Source organism: Nannobrachium achirus (assembly GCF_963921795.1).
Source record: "Nannobrachium achirus genome assembly, chromosome: 1".
Classification (NCBI taxonomy): Eukaryota; Metazoa; Chordata; class Actinopteri; order Myctophiformes; family Myctophidae; genus Nannobrachium; species Nannobrachium achirus.
The window spans coordinates 57,659,211-57,673,439 of NC_137810.1; the positions used below are offsets into that span (position 1 = coordinate 57,659,211).

Here is a 14,229-nt window from a genome sequence, read left to right on the forward strand (position 1 = left end):
CCATATATGGGCATAAAATGGATAAAGGGACACAGACAGACAGATTCAGAGATCTCCATATATGGGCGTGAAATGGACGCAAATAGACAGATATCTCCATATATGGGCATATATGGGCAGACGTGAGTGTGTATGTATGTAGGTAATCCGCGTATCTCGAGAACCGTTCGTCCCACGGGCACGCGCGTTCTCCATATATGGGCATAAAATGAATGCCCCCATATGAGAACCGTTCGTCCCACGGGCACGCGCGTTCTCCATATATGGGCATAAAATGAATGCCCCCATATATGGGCATAAAATGGATAAAGGGACACAGACAGACAGATTCAGAGATCTCATACGGCATAAAGGGACACAGACAGACACACAGACAGACGGATACAGAGATCTCCATAAATGGGCATAAAATGGACGCAAATGGCATATATGGGCATAAAATTTACGCAGAATCACAAAGATCTCCATATACGGGCATAAAGGGACACAGACAGACAGATTCAGAGATCTCCATATATGGGCGTGAAATGGACGCAAATAGACAGATATCTCCATATATGGGCATATATGGGCATAAAATGGACCCAGAACTATATCTGCAGTGATCTCCATATATGGACATAAAATGGACGCTGACAGACAGACAGATAACAGATATCTCCATATATGGGCATAAATGGACACAGGCAAACAGATGGTCAAAACGGGTCCTATGACAACAGGTATAATGGGGTTTGCATTAAAGGGCGGGGCATTCATTCCCTATTTACGTTGTTCCGAGTTGGCCAGGTCGCCGACTAGACGCTGGGCCGCCCGAAGGGCGGCCCAGCTTCTAGTATTAAAAAATGTGCACAATTGTTGTACTACTTCATGATGCTGATGACGGTGATGTCGACGACGATGATGACGGCAACGATGATTATGAGATACATTTTTAAAACACAGGGCAACCATCATGCTTCATCTCTCATTTCAACATCTCTATTTTAGTGTGTCTGTGCTGGTGACAATGTGAAGATGATATGTGTGAATTGCGTGGCGAATCCATCTAGTCCCATGTGAATACCTTACAGTAAATGCAAATGTCCCATTACAAAAAGCCAGTAAAATCATGATTTTTACATGAACACTGTCTGAACTTTCCCCTTCTTCGTTGGTAAAAAAACGATATATTACACAAGTAAATACGAAAAAAGAGAAGGAGGAAAAAAAGAAATCCCACGAGTAAACAGCTGCAGCAGAAGTCCAGCACTTACTGTAGGCTATAAGAAACTAGTTGAGTGCACTATAACGTTACGTTGGCCTCAAAGAGAGTTGTATGAAACCATTAGATAGATCCCTTCCTGGTGTTACTGCCTAGAATTGCTTAAAAGAATAGATATAACTCTGAAAAACAGCATTCTTCAACTCCCACAAACTTGCCGCAACCATGGGTTTTGTTGCATAACCTACCCAACATTGTGATGAATTCCAGTTATTATATCATTTTTGCTGTTTGGACTTATAGCTGCACGGTAAAATATTACACTGTGTGGGAGAACTGCCCACCTATCCAAGCTCTAGAGGTCATGATGAGATGAACGTTCACGCTTTGTCACGCGGCTGTGAGGCTCGCCGAAACTGGTAACTTTCACCAAAAACGCGACACATCAATGAAGTTATTTTTAGTGAGCGACACGTTCGTACCACAAAGTATAAATAAATGAGTCATTAACGCGATATAGAAACGCCTACAGAGACAACACAAACCTGGTGAAAAACATTCCAACTACTTACCATACTTCTCTAATCACTCACTCTGAATCCCTCATTGACTTTCCCATCTGTTATGCCTGATTCATACTTTGCGTGCCGGTGTTGTGCACCGAAAAAATAGCCGATCTACAAGCTCACGCTTGTAGACTGACTATTTTCCGGTGTGCGACACCTGCGCACAACTAGGTGTAAATCAGGCTTTAGAGTTGCTGTACGTTACAGCAGTGGTTCTCAACCTGTGGGTCGGGACCCCCAGAGGGGTCTCCAAATAGAAATTGTGAAAATAATTGTGAAAATAGCCGATCTACAGGCTCACAACGCCTCGCGTTGCGAGGCGTTGTGAGCCTGTAGATCTGCTATTTTCACAATAGAACTGTGTTGTACAACATGTAATGCCTCAACTCTTAGTGCTTGTCAGGGTGGGGGTCCCCAGTTAAAATATGATTATTTTGGGGATCACGGCCTGAAAAGGTTGAGGACCACTGCGTTACAGGACCTAGTGTAAACTGCAGAAGAACAGTAGCATGAGGGTGGAACTCACAATTCCAAGATGGAGGAATTCATTTAAATTTGACCTTGCACAGCACATTGGCCGACCTTGGTGGTTGCAAATGAGCTTTATAAATAAGTAAATAAGTTGAATTGAGGAATGCATCAACAATGTGTATGCCATCTTTGTGTGTGTGTGTGTGTGTGTGTGTGTGTGTGTTAGCATGTGTGTGCGTGCAATCATAAAACCATGTGTGTGTGACTTTGATGAATCATCGGCATGGTGTCAAACTCACCCACGGTGCCCAGAGCAATGTAACCGAGGATGACGATGACGAAGAGGACACAGCACACCACGTCAGTGCAGCTCCTGAAGGAGAAGATTCACATATGGTGAGACAGGCGTACATGTAGAGACAGGCGAGTAGGAGAAAAGAGAGGGATTGGTGGACTGAAAACGCATGTAATGCAACATGACATAACAAAACAAAACAGCGTGAGGTATAGCCTAACAAAACACTGCAACTTTACAAAACATAACACACTGTAGCATACCAGCATTGCAGAGTGTACACACTCTTTTCATCATCATCATCATCATCATCACCTTTATTTATACTCTGGAGTTCAGTTGAGGACAGGCAATCATGTAGCCAAGGTTACACAATCCAAATCCATTCCATCCATTCCATTACACTTTACAATCAGAGCAAATCAATAAAAAAATTACTTAAACAGGTCAAACAAGTCAATCAAAACAAAATAATACATTAAAAAAGGTGCAATCACGGTTAAAAGTGTTTCGGACCATTGCTCTGAACTGACCAAATGATGATGGCAAGGAGCTCAGTTTGAAAGACTTTTGGAGTTCATTCCAAGAGACGTTGGGCTGCCGTCAGAGAAAGCTGCCTTGCCCAGCTCTGTCTGAGCATTAGGGACCTTGAGCATTAAAATAAGAAATTACTGGAGCGGGTCTGATAGGTGCTATTGTTCTGTTCCAGCATGGAGCAAATATAAGCGGGGAGCATTCCAGCAATGGCTTTAAATTGCATCCACAACCAATCCAGTCAAGATGACCTACAGTACAAGCCAATGAAGGTCTTAGCTGTGGCTCCCCTCTGCCTTCAGGACATGATCCACCCTACACCCGTCTAGCACACTTCAGCTAGAAGCTAGAGCTAGCATGTCTGTCCCTCCCTTCCATATGACACCCTGGCCTGGCCAGTGATCCAAGCATTGACACCCCCACAGCAGACTCAATCTGATTTTCCTCCGCAGTCTGAAAACTCTGAATTTACCTCACCCACTCCTCAATCTCTGTATCACTTCCTTATTTTTTGATAGATGATAAGACTATTATAATGCAGATGTAAGTTAGTGACTCATTCTTTTCACATGATTACATTATGTTATGTACATAGACCTAATACTGTTTTCTTGTCCAAAAATGCTAAGGCCCTCAACAACCAGGCTCCCCGCTATCTCTCTGACCTCCTCAAACCTCATGTTCCCTCCCGCCCCCTCAGGTCTGGCAATGCCAACCTCCTGGAATTCACCCACATAACAAAAAAAGAAACGCACCTGGGGTGACAGTATGTATGTATGTATGTATGTATGTGGGTGGGTGGGTCTGTATGTAGCCTCAAGTCTGTGGTGTAGTACCTTTTCTGACCACACATGTTAAGGGAGGGGCGCTGTTGTTCAGGCCAGGCAAGGCAAGGCACACTCACACGCACGCACGCACACACACACACACACACACACACACACACACACACACACACACACACACACACACACACACACACACACACACACACACACACACACACACACACACACACACACACACACACACACACACACACACACACACACACACACACACACACACACACACACACACACACACACACACACACCACCGCTCAGTTCACACGGGTGTGATTTTTAGACTTGCTTTCCCCACCTAACTACTCTCCCTCTCTAGCCTGCTTCCAGACCATAGACCCCACCCACTCTCAGAGTGGACTCTTTCTCTGGTCTGGAGCTGAGTACATGAATCAGGATTTATTTTCGGCCCGTCCAATGAGCGCGGGGGTGGGGGTGGGTCTAACGAATATCCAATCCGTGCAGCAGTTGAAACGATTCAAACGAAGTTCACACACAGAGGCAGGCTGAGGAAGGCACACACACACGCACGCGCGCGCTGATTTCACCAAGCTGTTAATGTTGATTACATGTTTCTGGTCGCAGTTCTGTGTGGAAGCAGTCACTGGCACAGACACTCCGCAACCGTGCGTCGCGTCCACAGACCGTGCGTCTCGATCACCGTGCGTCGCGATGACGCGCGCGTGCACGCTCGCAAAAAAGTCCCTCCCCTGTAAATCACTCAGAATAGGCACAGTTTCAGACTACTGCGTGAGCTGAGTCTGAGATCAGGCTACTCCCTTTCTCCTATTTTAATTTGTTCTGTGTCCTAATTTTCTTTAGCTTTTAAATTTGTCTCTTATAAAGTTGTTTATTACTTTTTATTTCCGTTTTGGGTACATTGAAAAGCACTGATGTATTATTATTATTTAGATGGCATGTTGTTTAGACAGATGCCATGTTTGATGCTTATCCTACTATCCTAGTTACTTTGTAGCACTTGGCCTAATTGTTTTCTTTGCTATATTAATTAATTGGCCACTTGTAGTCCAAGGTCATGTGACTTTGCGTGTGAGGCTCTAGATGTGAGTTCAGTATTTGCCACCAGGCAAAGACAAGGTGCCATCTGTGCACCGCTCAGTTCTCAGAGAAACTATAACAGAACTCCATTGACTTTCTAATGAGACACTGAATCCCCCCAGAGTTAACTGTCCCCACAGGCGCACTGACAGCTAGTTTGAAGACTGGCTCTTTCTCCTCGTCTGTGTCTTTCTCTCTGTCCTTCTCTGTGTCTCTCTCTTTGTCTCTCGCTCTGTCTCTGTTGCACACGCGCGCGCGCGTGTCTCTATCTCTCTCTCTCTCTCTCTCTCTCTCTCTATAGTGCGTGGCCACAGTCTACTGATTTAGAGCAGCCAACCACCCTCTCTTTCTTTCTAGGAAGGCTTTGATATGTCCTATCTCTCCATCTCACTGTCTCTGGGAAGAGTTTGATTGGCCCTCTCTCACCTTTTGACACATCCGGTGCTCTCTCTCTCTCTCTGGTGAAGTTGCTGTCAGCTCTACCCCTCAAACAGCCCTGCTGCATACTGGCTTTCACACTGTGACTACTGGGGCAAGCTCTGAAACAAAGTCAGCATGCACGGTACACAGCCCCTACACACACTGCACATATACTCAACACGTCAGGTCTCGCAATGCCAACCTCTTGGAATTCACCCATAAAACAAACAAAAAAAGAAACGCACCTAGGGTGACAGGGCTTTCTCAGTTGCAGCCCCCACCCTTTGGAACCCACTCCCACCTTACATTAAAGCTGCCCCCACCCTTGCAGTGTTCTAAGCCTACCTCAAAACCCACTTCTTTAGACTTACTTTCCCTACTTAACTCTACTCTCCCTCTGCTATTTTAATTTGTTTGTCCCCGCTAATTCACTTTTTTAGCTTTTAGCCGTTTACATTTCTCTCTTAATAAAGTAGTTTGTTTTGCCGTTTGTTGCTTGTCGCTTGTTTTGTAAAGCGACTTTCAGTTCCTTGAAAAGCACTACATAAGTCTGATGTATTATTACACGTCAGTTGGTGTATTACATGCCACACCAACTGACTTTAGACTCTTGTTGCCTACAGCTCCTTCCTTTCAACCAGAGAGGAGCAAAGCCAAAGTCAAGAGGCGGCCCGGGCCTACAGATGCCACAGTGTTTCTCCTTCACCCATCTCTTTGAAGAGTCACTTGTACTCGTTTTGCATGCAGCCTGGTGGCACCATTTTACCCAGACACCACATATGTGCACACAGTGCCCCTCGGCCCACGAAAACAGCTTCATGATTTAAACAGCAGAGCAGATGGTCCTGGGAAACCAGAGTCGCTGATGCACACAAAGAATATAAATCGTATTCTTACGAAAGATGATACTATCAGTGAGAAATGCAGACACTAATGCAATGTGCTTGTTTAGAGGCAGTTCCATTAAGACACAAACACACTCATTTAAACTGTTTTGCTCAGCGGCTCCTCTTAGATGGATTTAAGAGCCATCGTGCAGGTTAAAAGCTCAATATTTTAAATTTGCATTTAAGTGTTCTGCCATTAGGCACAAATGTTTAAGGCCCTGTATTAATTCTGCATTGTCGGCAATTGCAACGACGCATGCATTTCATGGTAATGAACTGCTCTTGGGAGAGTGGCTTGTTTATTTTAGCATTACAGAGGAATGAGATTCTCAGTGCTGTCCAAACAGTACAGTATATCATCACTGTCGGGCAGAAACCTTGTATCTCCAAGTTTCAAATTTGTTCGTTTTTCGCAAAGTAAAGCCCTGCTTCATCATACAAGACTGTCGCACAAAAGTAGTGAAAACAGACGATCTACAAGCACACAACGCCTCGCACTTAAATCATTTTTAAAATTATAAATACAAAACGAACAGTTTTGGATATACAAGGTTTCCACCCGACAACAACGATATGTACATTTAATTGTCCTCTTCTCTCTTTGTGGTAAGTGACATCACAGACGTAATCTGAGCTATGTCGAGCCAGCAGACACCATACTGCACTTAATCTGGACGTCCGATACAACTAAGATAGTGCCGCACATGACATTGGCCACCCATCCATGACGCTGATAATGGCTGACTCATGAAGTCTGTCCTACATCCTTCAGGAAAAAACACCATTATCAGTGGAACCATCACTTATATCACATCTAATGTCCCAGACAGACTCAAAGAACGATTAATTATTTTCTGACGTAAAACTAAAAGAAGAACCGTCCATGATATAAATTATATTCCGGTGAAGGTCGTAGTTTACAACAGTGGTTCTCAACCTTTTCAGGCCCGACCCCCAAAATAATCATATTTTAACTGGGGATCCCCCCACTCTGACGTACACTAAGAGTTGCGGCATAACATTTTGTATAACACAGTTCTATTGACAGAATAGCAGATCTACATGCTCACAACGCCTCGCAACGTGAGGCGTTGTGAGCACAGCATGTAGATCGACTATTTTCACAATGTCTGCCTCTAATATTTAACAATTTGGCCGATGTTTAATTTGTAATTTTAGAAGTATTAGAAAGTCCTTAAATTGTCACTTTAGATCATACCCTCTATACACTTAAACTTTATGTTGGTTTGTTTACTGCTGAGTGAGAAAACAATGTTGCACATTAAATGAATCATCTGGGGACCCCCCAAAATAATTTGGGGACCTCTCTGGGGGTCCCGACCCACAGGTTGAGAACCACTGGTTTACAAGACAGCGAAGGCATGGATTAGAATTCGTTAACAAAAAAGGACACAGAGGAAAGCAGTTGTCTTTGCCAAACAGCTGACATCGTAGACTAGTACTGTATGAAGGGGACGCGGAGAGGCGGAGACCGACAGTCAGTGCTTTCTCTATTATCATGATTATTAACAAAAGGAGACATGGTAGAAGACTCATTTCACTTCACACAACAATAAAAAGCTGTCGGGATGAGCTGTCAAGGTTGCCATGGCAATTGCTGGGTAACTCCAACTTCCATTCCCTCTGCATCATTTAGCTTCCAAACGCCACACAACCAACTCGCCTCTTCCTTCACGTGACTATGAGGCCCGCTTTGCATCCAACCTCATACTCATAGTACAGTCACATCTGCCTCATTAAGACAAAGTGCAAGCATAGCACCACAGCACTAATACAGTCACCTTGAGGCGATAAAAGGTGACTGCTGAAGGAAGGCTGACAAAGCAATGTGAGGGGCTAAACAAGTGTTGCCTTCTTGTCTTATTATTTCAGAGAAACCACGCAAAGCTGACAGCGTAAATACGACCAGCCTCCAAACCAAACAGGACTTCTGTCTTCTACCAACCTACCGCTGCCCAAACTCTCCATCTCCTCTAATCACTTTTCGAATGTGCCACCAAAGTGCCACCCTGCGGTTCGCGTGCCGCTGGGCTGGCAGAGCAGTGAGTCGTCAAAGTGCTTGTGAGGGGAGAGAGGAGAGGCTGCTGGCAGGCCTGTCTGCTGGCTGGTGCCATGAGAAGCTGTGTGTCACTGCTGAATTTGCAGGGCTGCTAACTCTGCAAGAGCCAAGGTGACACCAGCTGACGGTGGAGCCACAGCAGAACGCGTGTGCGTGTGTGTGCGTGTGTGCGTGTGTGCGTGTGTGCGTGTGTGTGTGTGTGTGTGTGTGTGTGTCTGTGCCGTTCTGGTATTTCAGCGCCAGACTGTCTCCATGCCGTTATGAGTACGAGAGCAATGCAATGTGTGTGAGTGGGGACTGGGGAGCCAGCAAAGATATTGGTTGGAGCAAGTGCATGAGAAGTTTGTCGGATGAAGACAAGATTCCTTTAGAACCTTTTCTACGTGTTGTAGTGAGGACACAATTTGTAGACGGATCAAGAGTGAGATGAGTAGATTTATATCGCATTGTACTGTAACATAAGACACGCGCTTGCATTAATACAGTATGGCTGAGCAGCATGTGCAGTCGTGGTTCATTGGTCACAGCACTGAGGAAGACCAGTAGGTCGAAACGCATCTGTTGATTCTGTCCAGAAGAGGTAAATAAATCATGTGAAAAGGATATTCCTTGTGTGCTCGCTACTTCTTCATTTTTCATTTGTGGTCTCCATCAGTAACACTATTATTTATAGGTAGCATCAGTTCCAAAGTGTTGCCACTCCTGCCTGGTGTGCTCAATAACAGATTTAATTTAGGCGGTGCGTTTGTGTAAAAAAGAAAGTGCGGAGTCAGTTCCTCTCCCAGTTATCAGTAAGAGAAAAGCATGTGAGCCAAGGAAACACCACTGTCTCCTGTTAGCACCTTCACACTGGCTGTGATAAAGAGACTATAAGCACAGCTTGAAAACATGTCCTCACAGCAGCCTGTGGAACCTAAACCGAGCAGCATAATAATAGAGATAGTCTAAAATGATCTCCAAAAAATTACAAGGGAAATGGTGAACATTTGAACTTTGAGTGCGATGGGAATACACGTCACGTTTCTTTTGATAATTTGCATCTTGCCGAAATCATTTAAAAGTGTTGCTCTTCTGTGCAGACAAAGGACACTGTGAACACTTTTTATCTGACGACATTGCAATCTGTCAAGGCTATACAGAGAGAAAGGAATTATTGTCTACTGAGCCTGTCTTATCTCATGTTTTCTGCACTTCTGTTATATGACCTTCAATGTCTGAGAGATCCATTTCAAACACTTTCGGGTGTAACATCTCTCCATTCTTGCAAACATTAATTAAAAATGACAGAATACAAATTATGTGATTTCATCTCACTCTTGGGGTAAAAAACAAATGTAGAAGCGTACCTGTGGATTTCCACGACAGAGGTGGTTTAGTTTGTTATATACGGTATACTGATAAGCTCAGTCTTTGTCTTTAGTTTGGCCAGTCAATTGTTTTCATACTTTCTTGCGTTCTTCAAATGAAGAGTAAGGCAAGCTTGTGTATCAAACCATGATGTGTTGTTAGTGTAGGCTATACGGTATGTGCGTTGGCTCTCGCCAACGTGCCTGGCACTTTGGCTGACTGGTCAACGTGCATACCTGGCAAATCGGGGTCCCGGGTTCACCTCCCGGCCGTGACGCTACATTGGTGGCAGCGGTACAGAGGGGAAGTATTCATCCCCGGCGGCGGTGTAGACCTGTCCGGCTAGTAGTCGACGACTGTTCCCCCCTGAGTTGCGTTTGAACCCCCCGGTTTCAAAGTCGATCTTAGATCCTGGCCGGCGTGCGTGGTCGCGCTTCCAGGTAGAGGGGACGACTGTAGGCTATACGGTATGTGCGTTGGCTCTCGCCAACGTGCCTGGCACTTTGGCTGACTGGTCAATGTGCATACCTGGCAAATCGGGGTCCCGGGTTCGCCTCCCGGCCGTGACGCTACATTAGCTCATAGATCGTCTGTTTGCGGCGGGGGTTGACGTCAGCCAACATTTTACATTGAGAAAACAAAAACGAAAAAATGGAATGGAGATTCATTTGGCCACGGTCTTAACTTGCCAGAAGACGACGACATGGGTTGGCAATTTTCCAAAGAGACTAGAGCTGATAATATCTATAATATGGCATTTTTTCATGATACTGACAGTAGTGACTGATTGCACAAACATGGCCCAAAATGTCTAACAATGGCTGAACTCCACTGTAGTGTACGTCTGTTACGATGGCATGCATAAAGCTTGCATACAGCCATCCTTGACCCCGTCATACTGCTCGACCCAAGGCGCTTATGACAATGGTTTTGTCACGTATATGCTACAATATGGAAATGTTGTCTGGACGACACGAAGATGGCTGATAGCATACAATGTGTGGTCACCTTTATACCCCCTCCATGTCATATCTCACTGTGATATGTGACCCACATAATGTGTGTCATTGGGCCAACACCAGCTACCAGGATGACTAATGGCCATTATTGATCCAGGAGGTGGAGTAGAGAGAGCTGCCAACGTTCACATTCACTCTCTATTAACGCAGCCAGCATGACACATGATCAATCTATCCGCGCGCAGACAGGGTTATGCACAAAACATCAATACTATCCTACCAAAAAGAGCCAAGATTCGGAAGACAGTGGCAAGCAGTTAGGACATATTCTCCGTTAACATATTTGGGTCTTTAAATGAGGCTTAGGATTGTGCAAGTAAAAACATCCGCCCAAGACCCGAATTACTGCAGGCTCATACAAGTTTTGTACGTGTGTTACGTTTCTGTACTGTATGTAGAGTAGCTTAGTCTATGTTTTTAGGCTGAATTTATACTCAATTCATTGCACAAGGGTGTTGCTTGCAAAGACAGAAACAGATTTATTGAATTAGAAAATATCAGATGATGAAAACAACCTTCAAAATGTACGTAATATGGAAGTTTTTGAAACAGCTATAGTACAGTAACAGACTTAAGACAAAATAACCCAAACCTGGATATAAGAAGACGCAATTATATATGACAAATTAAAAGTTGCCATTGGTACATAATCTGTCAAGTGGGTGTTAAGCTCAAAGCCCTGAAACCTTACACAGCATCAGGTGATGATAACATCCCCACCAGATGTTTTTCGAGATGCATAACCTATAACAAACTTATCCATCGAAAAAGGTAATCTTCGTCACAAATTCAAATCGGCTCTCGCCAATTTGTAACCACTCTATACCAAAATGGAAGCAAATTAAAACCTGGTTACTACCGTCCTGTCTCAATTCTGTGTTCTGTATCAAAGGTAAATGATGGGATTTATTTTTTGGGATTTTATTAACAGTTCTTTATCATCTCTCAATGTGCGTTTTTTTTTTGATTATTTAGAGTAGCCAATTATTTTACCACCTTTATCTATCCAATGTAGTTGTGCCAATTGATTCCTCCCCATACACATTTCTTTATTTTAATATTTTTATCCCACGGTTTTGCAACCCATTTTCTCACCCAATGCCAACTACCTAACCTGTAGTCCTGGTTTACGCTCTCCCCCTGCCGGAGCACCTGGCTGGCTAGGGGGAGGTAGTATAGAAACCAGGACTACTGCATGTTTTTGTGAGGGCATCTACCCTAGGAGACACGGGGAGAACATACTCCACACAGAAAGGCCCTATCGCCAACCCCACCTAGGGTGTGGGTGCTGATGACGCGGAGGGAGGAACACGCCCCCAGCGCCCACAGCGTCCCCCGGCGGGAATCGAACCCAGGACCTTCTAGCTAGGCCTGTCACGATTTACTAAACCCACGATTCGATTCGAATCACGATTCAAGGTTGACGATTCACGATGTCACGATTTTTTCAACAAATTTATTTTCCAGAGAAATTACCCAAAAAAATCCACAATTCTTACAATTCCAGTATTTTTTTTGCTTTTAACGATACTGTTTTCTCTTATGCTCTTTTCAATACAGTAGAACTATCAAATGACAAAAAACAACAATAACATTTCAGTTCACTTGTCTTCTCTTACAAGGAATCCTGTATGTTTTAGATGTTCTCTTATCCTCTATACAGTAGCAAATAGCAAATGACAGATAGTGTAAACTTATCAATTCTTAAATGTCAAATCCTGTTCTTTTTTTAAACAACACTCTTACACTTTTTTCAATACTGTATCAAAGAATGCATTTTTTTTTTGTGGTACATATCAAGCCAACTGTACTGTAAGCCAGGCACAAACTAAGGCATAATAACAACTCTTACCCTCTTTTCAAAATCAATAATTCATCAAAGTCAAGACCTAGTGTCTCATTGTGGATAGACTGTTCAAAGTCCCTGACTTTCTAACACACCATTCCACCAGCTTATATATTGAATGTGTCAATTCTTGTTTACCATTCCACCGGCTTATATATTGACTGTGTCAATTCTTGTTTTCACTAGAAACGTTGTTTCCACATTGTAACCAGTGGCAGAGACATGCATCTGTACGTAGCATTGTTGTTGTTAGCCCTTAGCACTGATTAGTGCTATGCTCTGTAGCAGCAAAGTAATGACACAGCACTCAAAACTGCTCTCTTTGTCAATCGAAATCGGAGCTCTTCTCTGCAGCCCAATGGAGGCACGCTGGCAGCTGTGAGTGGGTGAGCCTTCCTACTGTAGCTGCCGCTGCCTGTGTCTGCCTGACGTTAGACGTTGAACACGCAGAGACGTTGAAGACAGAATGGAGATTAAGTCTCCATTAAGTCTCCATTTTTTTAAAAAAAAATCGATTTTCACCGTCCCCCAATAAAATCGATTTAAATCGATTTTTTCGTAAATCGTGACAGGCCTACTTCTAGCTGTGAGGCGAAGCGCTAACCAATGCGCCACTGCTCCCCTCCCCACACACATTTCTGTGTTGTCACTGCTGTTGTATCCTACTGACTCACCTGCCAGTGAGGAGGCCCCACCAGGAGGACGTAGAGCCTTCGTCCTACTCCTCCCGCCCAACACTCCCTGCTGACAGGTGCCGCACTCAGCCATAGGATTAAGTGCAATGACCAATATCACCCTCCCCGAATACGGGCCAATTGTGTTTGACAAAGCCAGATGCACCACGGTGGATTCGTACCCACAACCTCTGTGATGGTGGGCAGGGACTTTACCACTGCGCCACCAAGCACGCTATTTGAATTTCAATCTGAACAATCAGAATCTGATCAAACTGAAAGAACAGATCGACAAGGTAACAACTTATTGCATTGTACGCTGGTAGATCAGTTACTTTTAGTAAGTAACACAGTTGTATTGTGTAGTATAAATTGGGCTTTATTCCTGCAGAAACATACCTCAATCCTAACTGAAAATGGAAAATGTCGGTGCGAATTGTATGCAATACCTGTTATGAACTGGTCCTTTGAAGGTTGGGTCAAACTTGCGTGGCTCACCTGTAAGACAAGCAGATAGTTGCCTGATTAGCCACGTTGGGAACCTGTGATGTAGCATCTGAATATGATACTCATCAGCACAGTGCACAAACCAAATGATACTCAGTTGACATAGCCTAATCACTCACTTTGTTGCTCGCCAACAAAGATCAGTGAGAGAACATATATGTAGTATGTATGTGCTCTGTTGTTGTTGTTTTTAACAGAATGTCAGAATATTTATTGAATTATAAATCAAAATGTCATATCAGTGTAACAGAGAATAAGAGTCACATCTGTGGTAAGTCAAAATAACATCTAAAATGTCCTCAATAATTGTTCATGATAGGAGAGAGGCAATAACGGGTGTCGCTCTCCATTCCGACATGTCGCCACTCCAAAATCGACTTCTTATTGTCGGAGTGGCGACACTTCCATAGGGGTTAAGTTTAGGGTAAGGGTTAGAGATAGGGTTAGTGTCGGAATGGAGACATGTCGGAAAGGA

At 44.0% G+C, this 14,229-nt stretch overlaps 1 protein-coding gene across 1 annotated transcript in view; it reads right to left on the reverse strand.

Annotated features, from left to right (window-relative positions):
• The window catches only part of slc44a5b (solute carrier family 44 member 5b), an 85,719-nt gene that overhangs the window by 41,094 nt on the left and 30,396 nt on the right, over positions 1 to 14,229 (reverse strand). Inside the window, exons 2-3 of the mRNA XM_080732657.1 lie at positions 13,697 to 13,745; positions 2,541 to 2,614 (exon numbers count right to left, since the gene is read on the reverse strand). Coding sequence (XP_080588783.1) covers positions 2,541 to 2,614; positions 13,697 to 13,745 — 123 coding nt within the window. The remainder of the gene's footprint in view (positions 1 to 2,540; positions 2,615 to 13,696; positions 13,746 to 14,229) is intronic.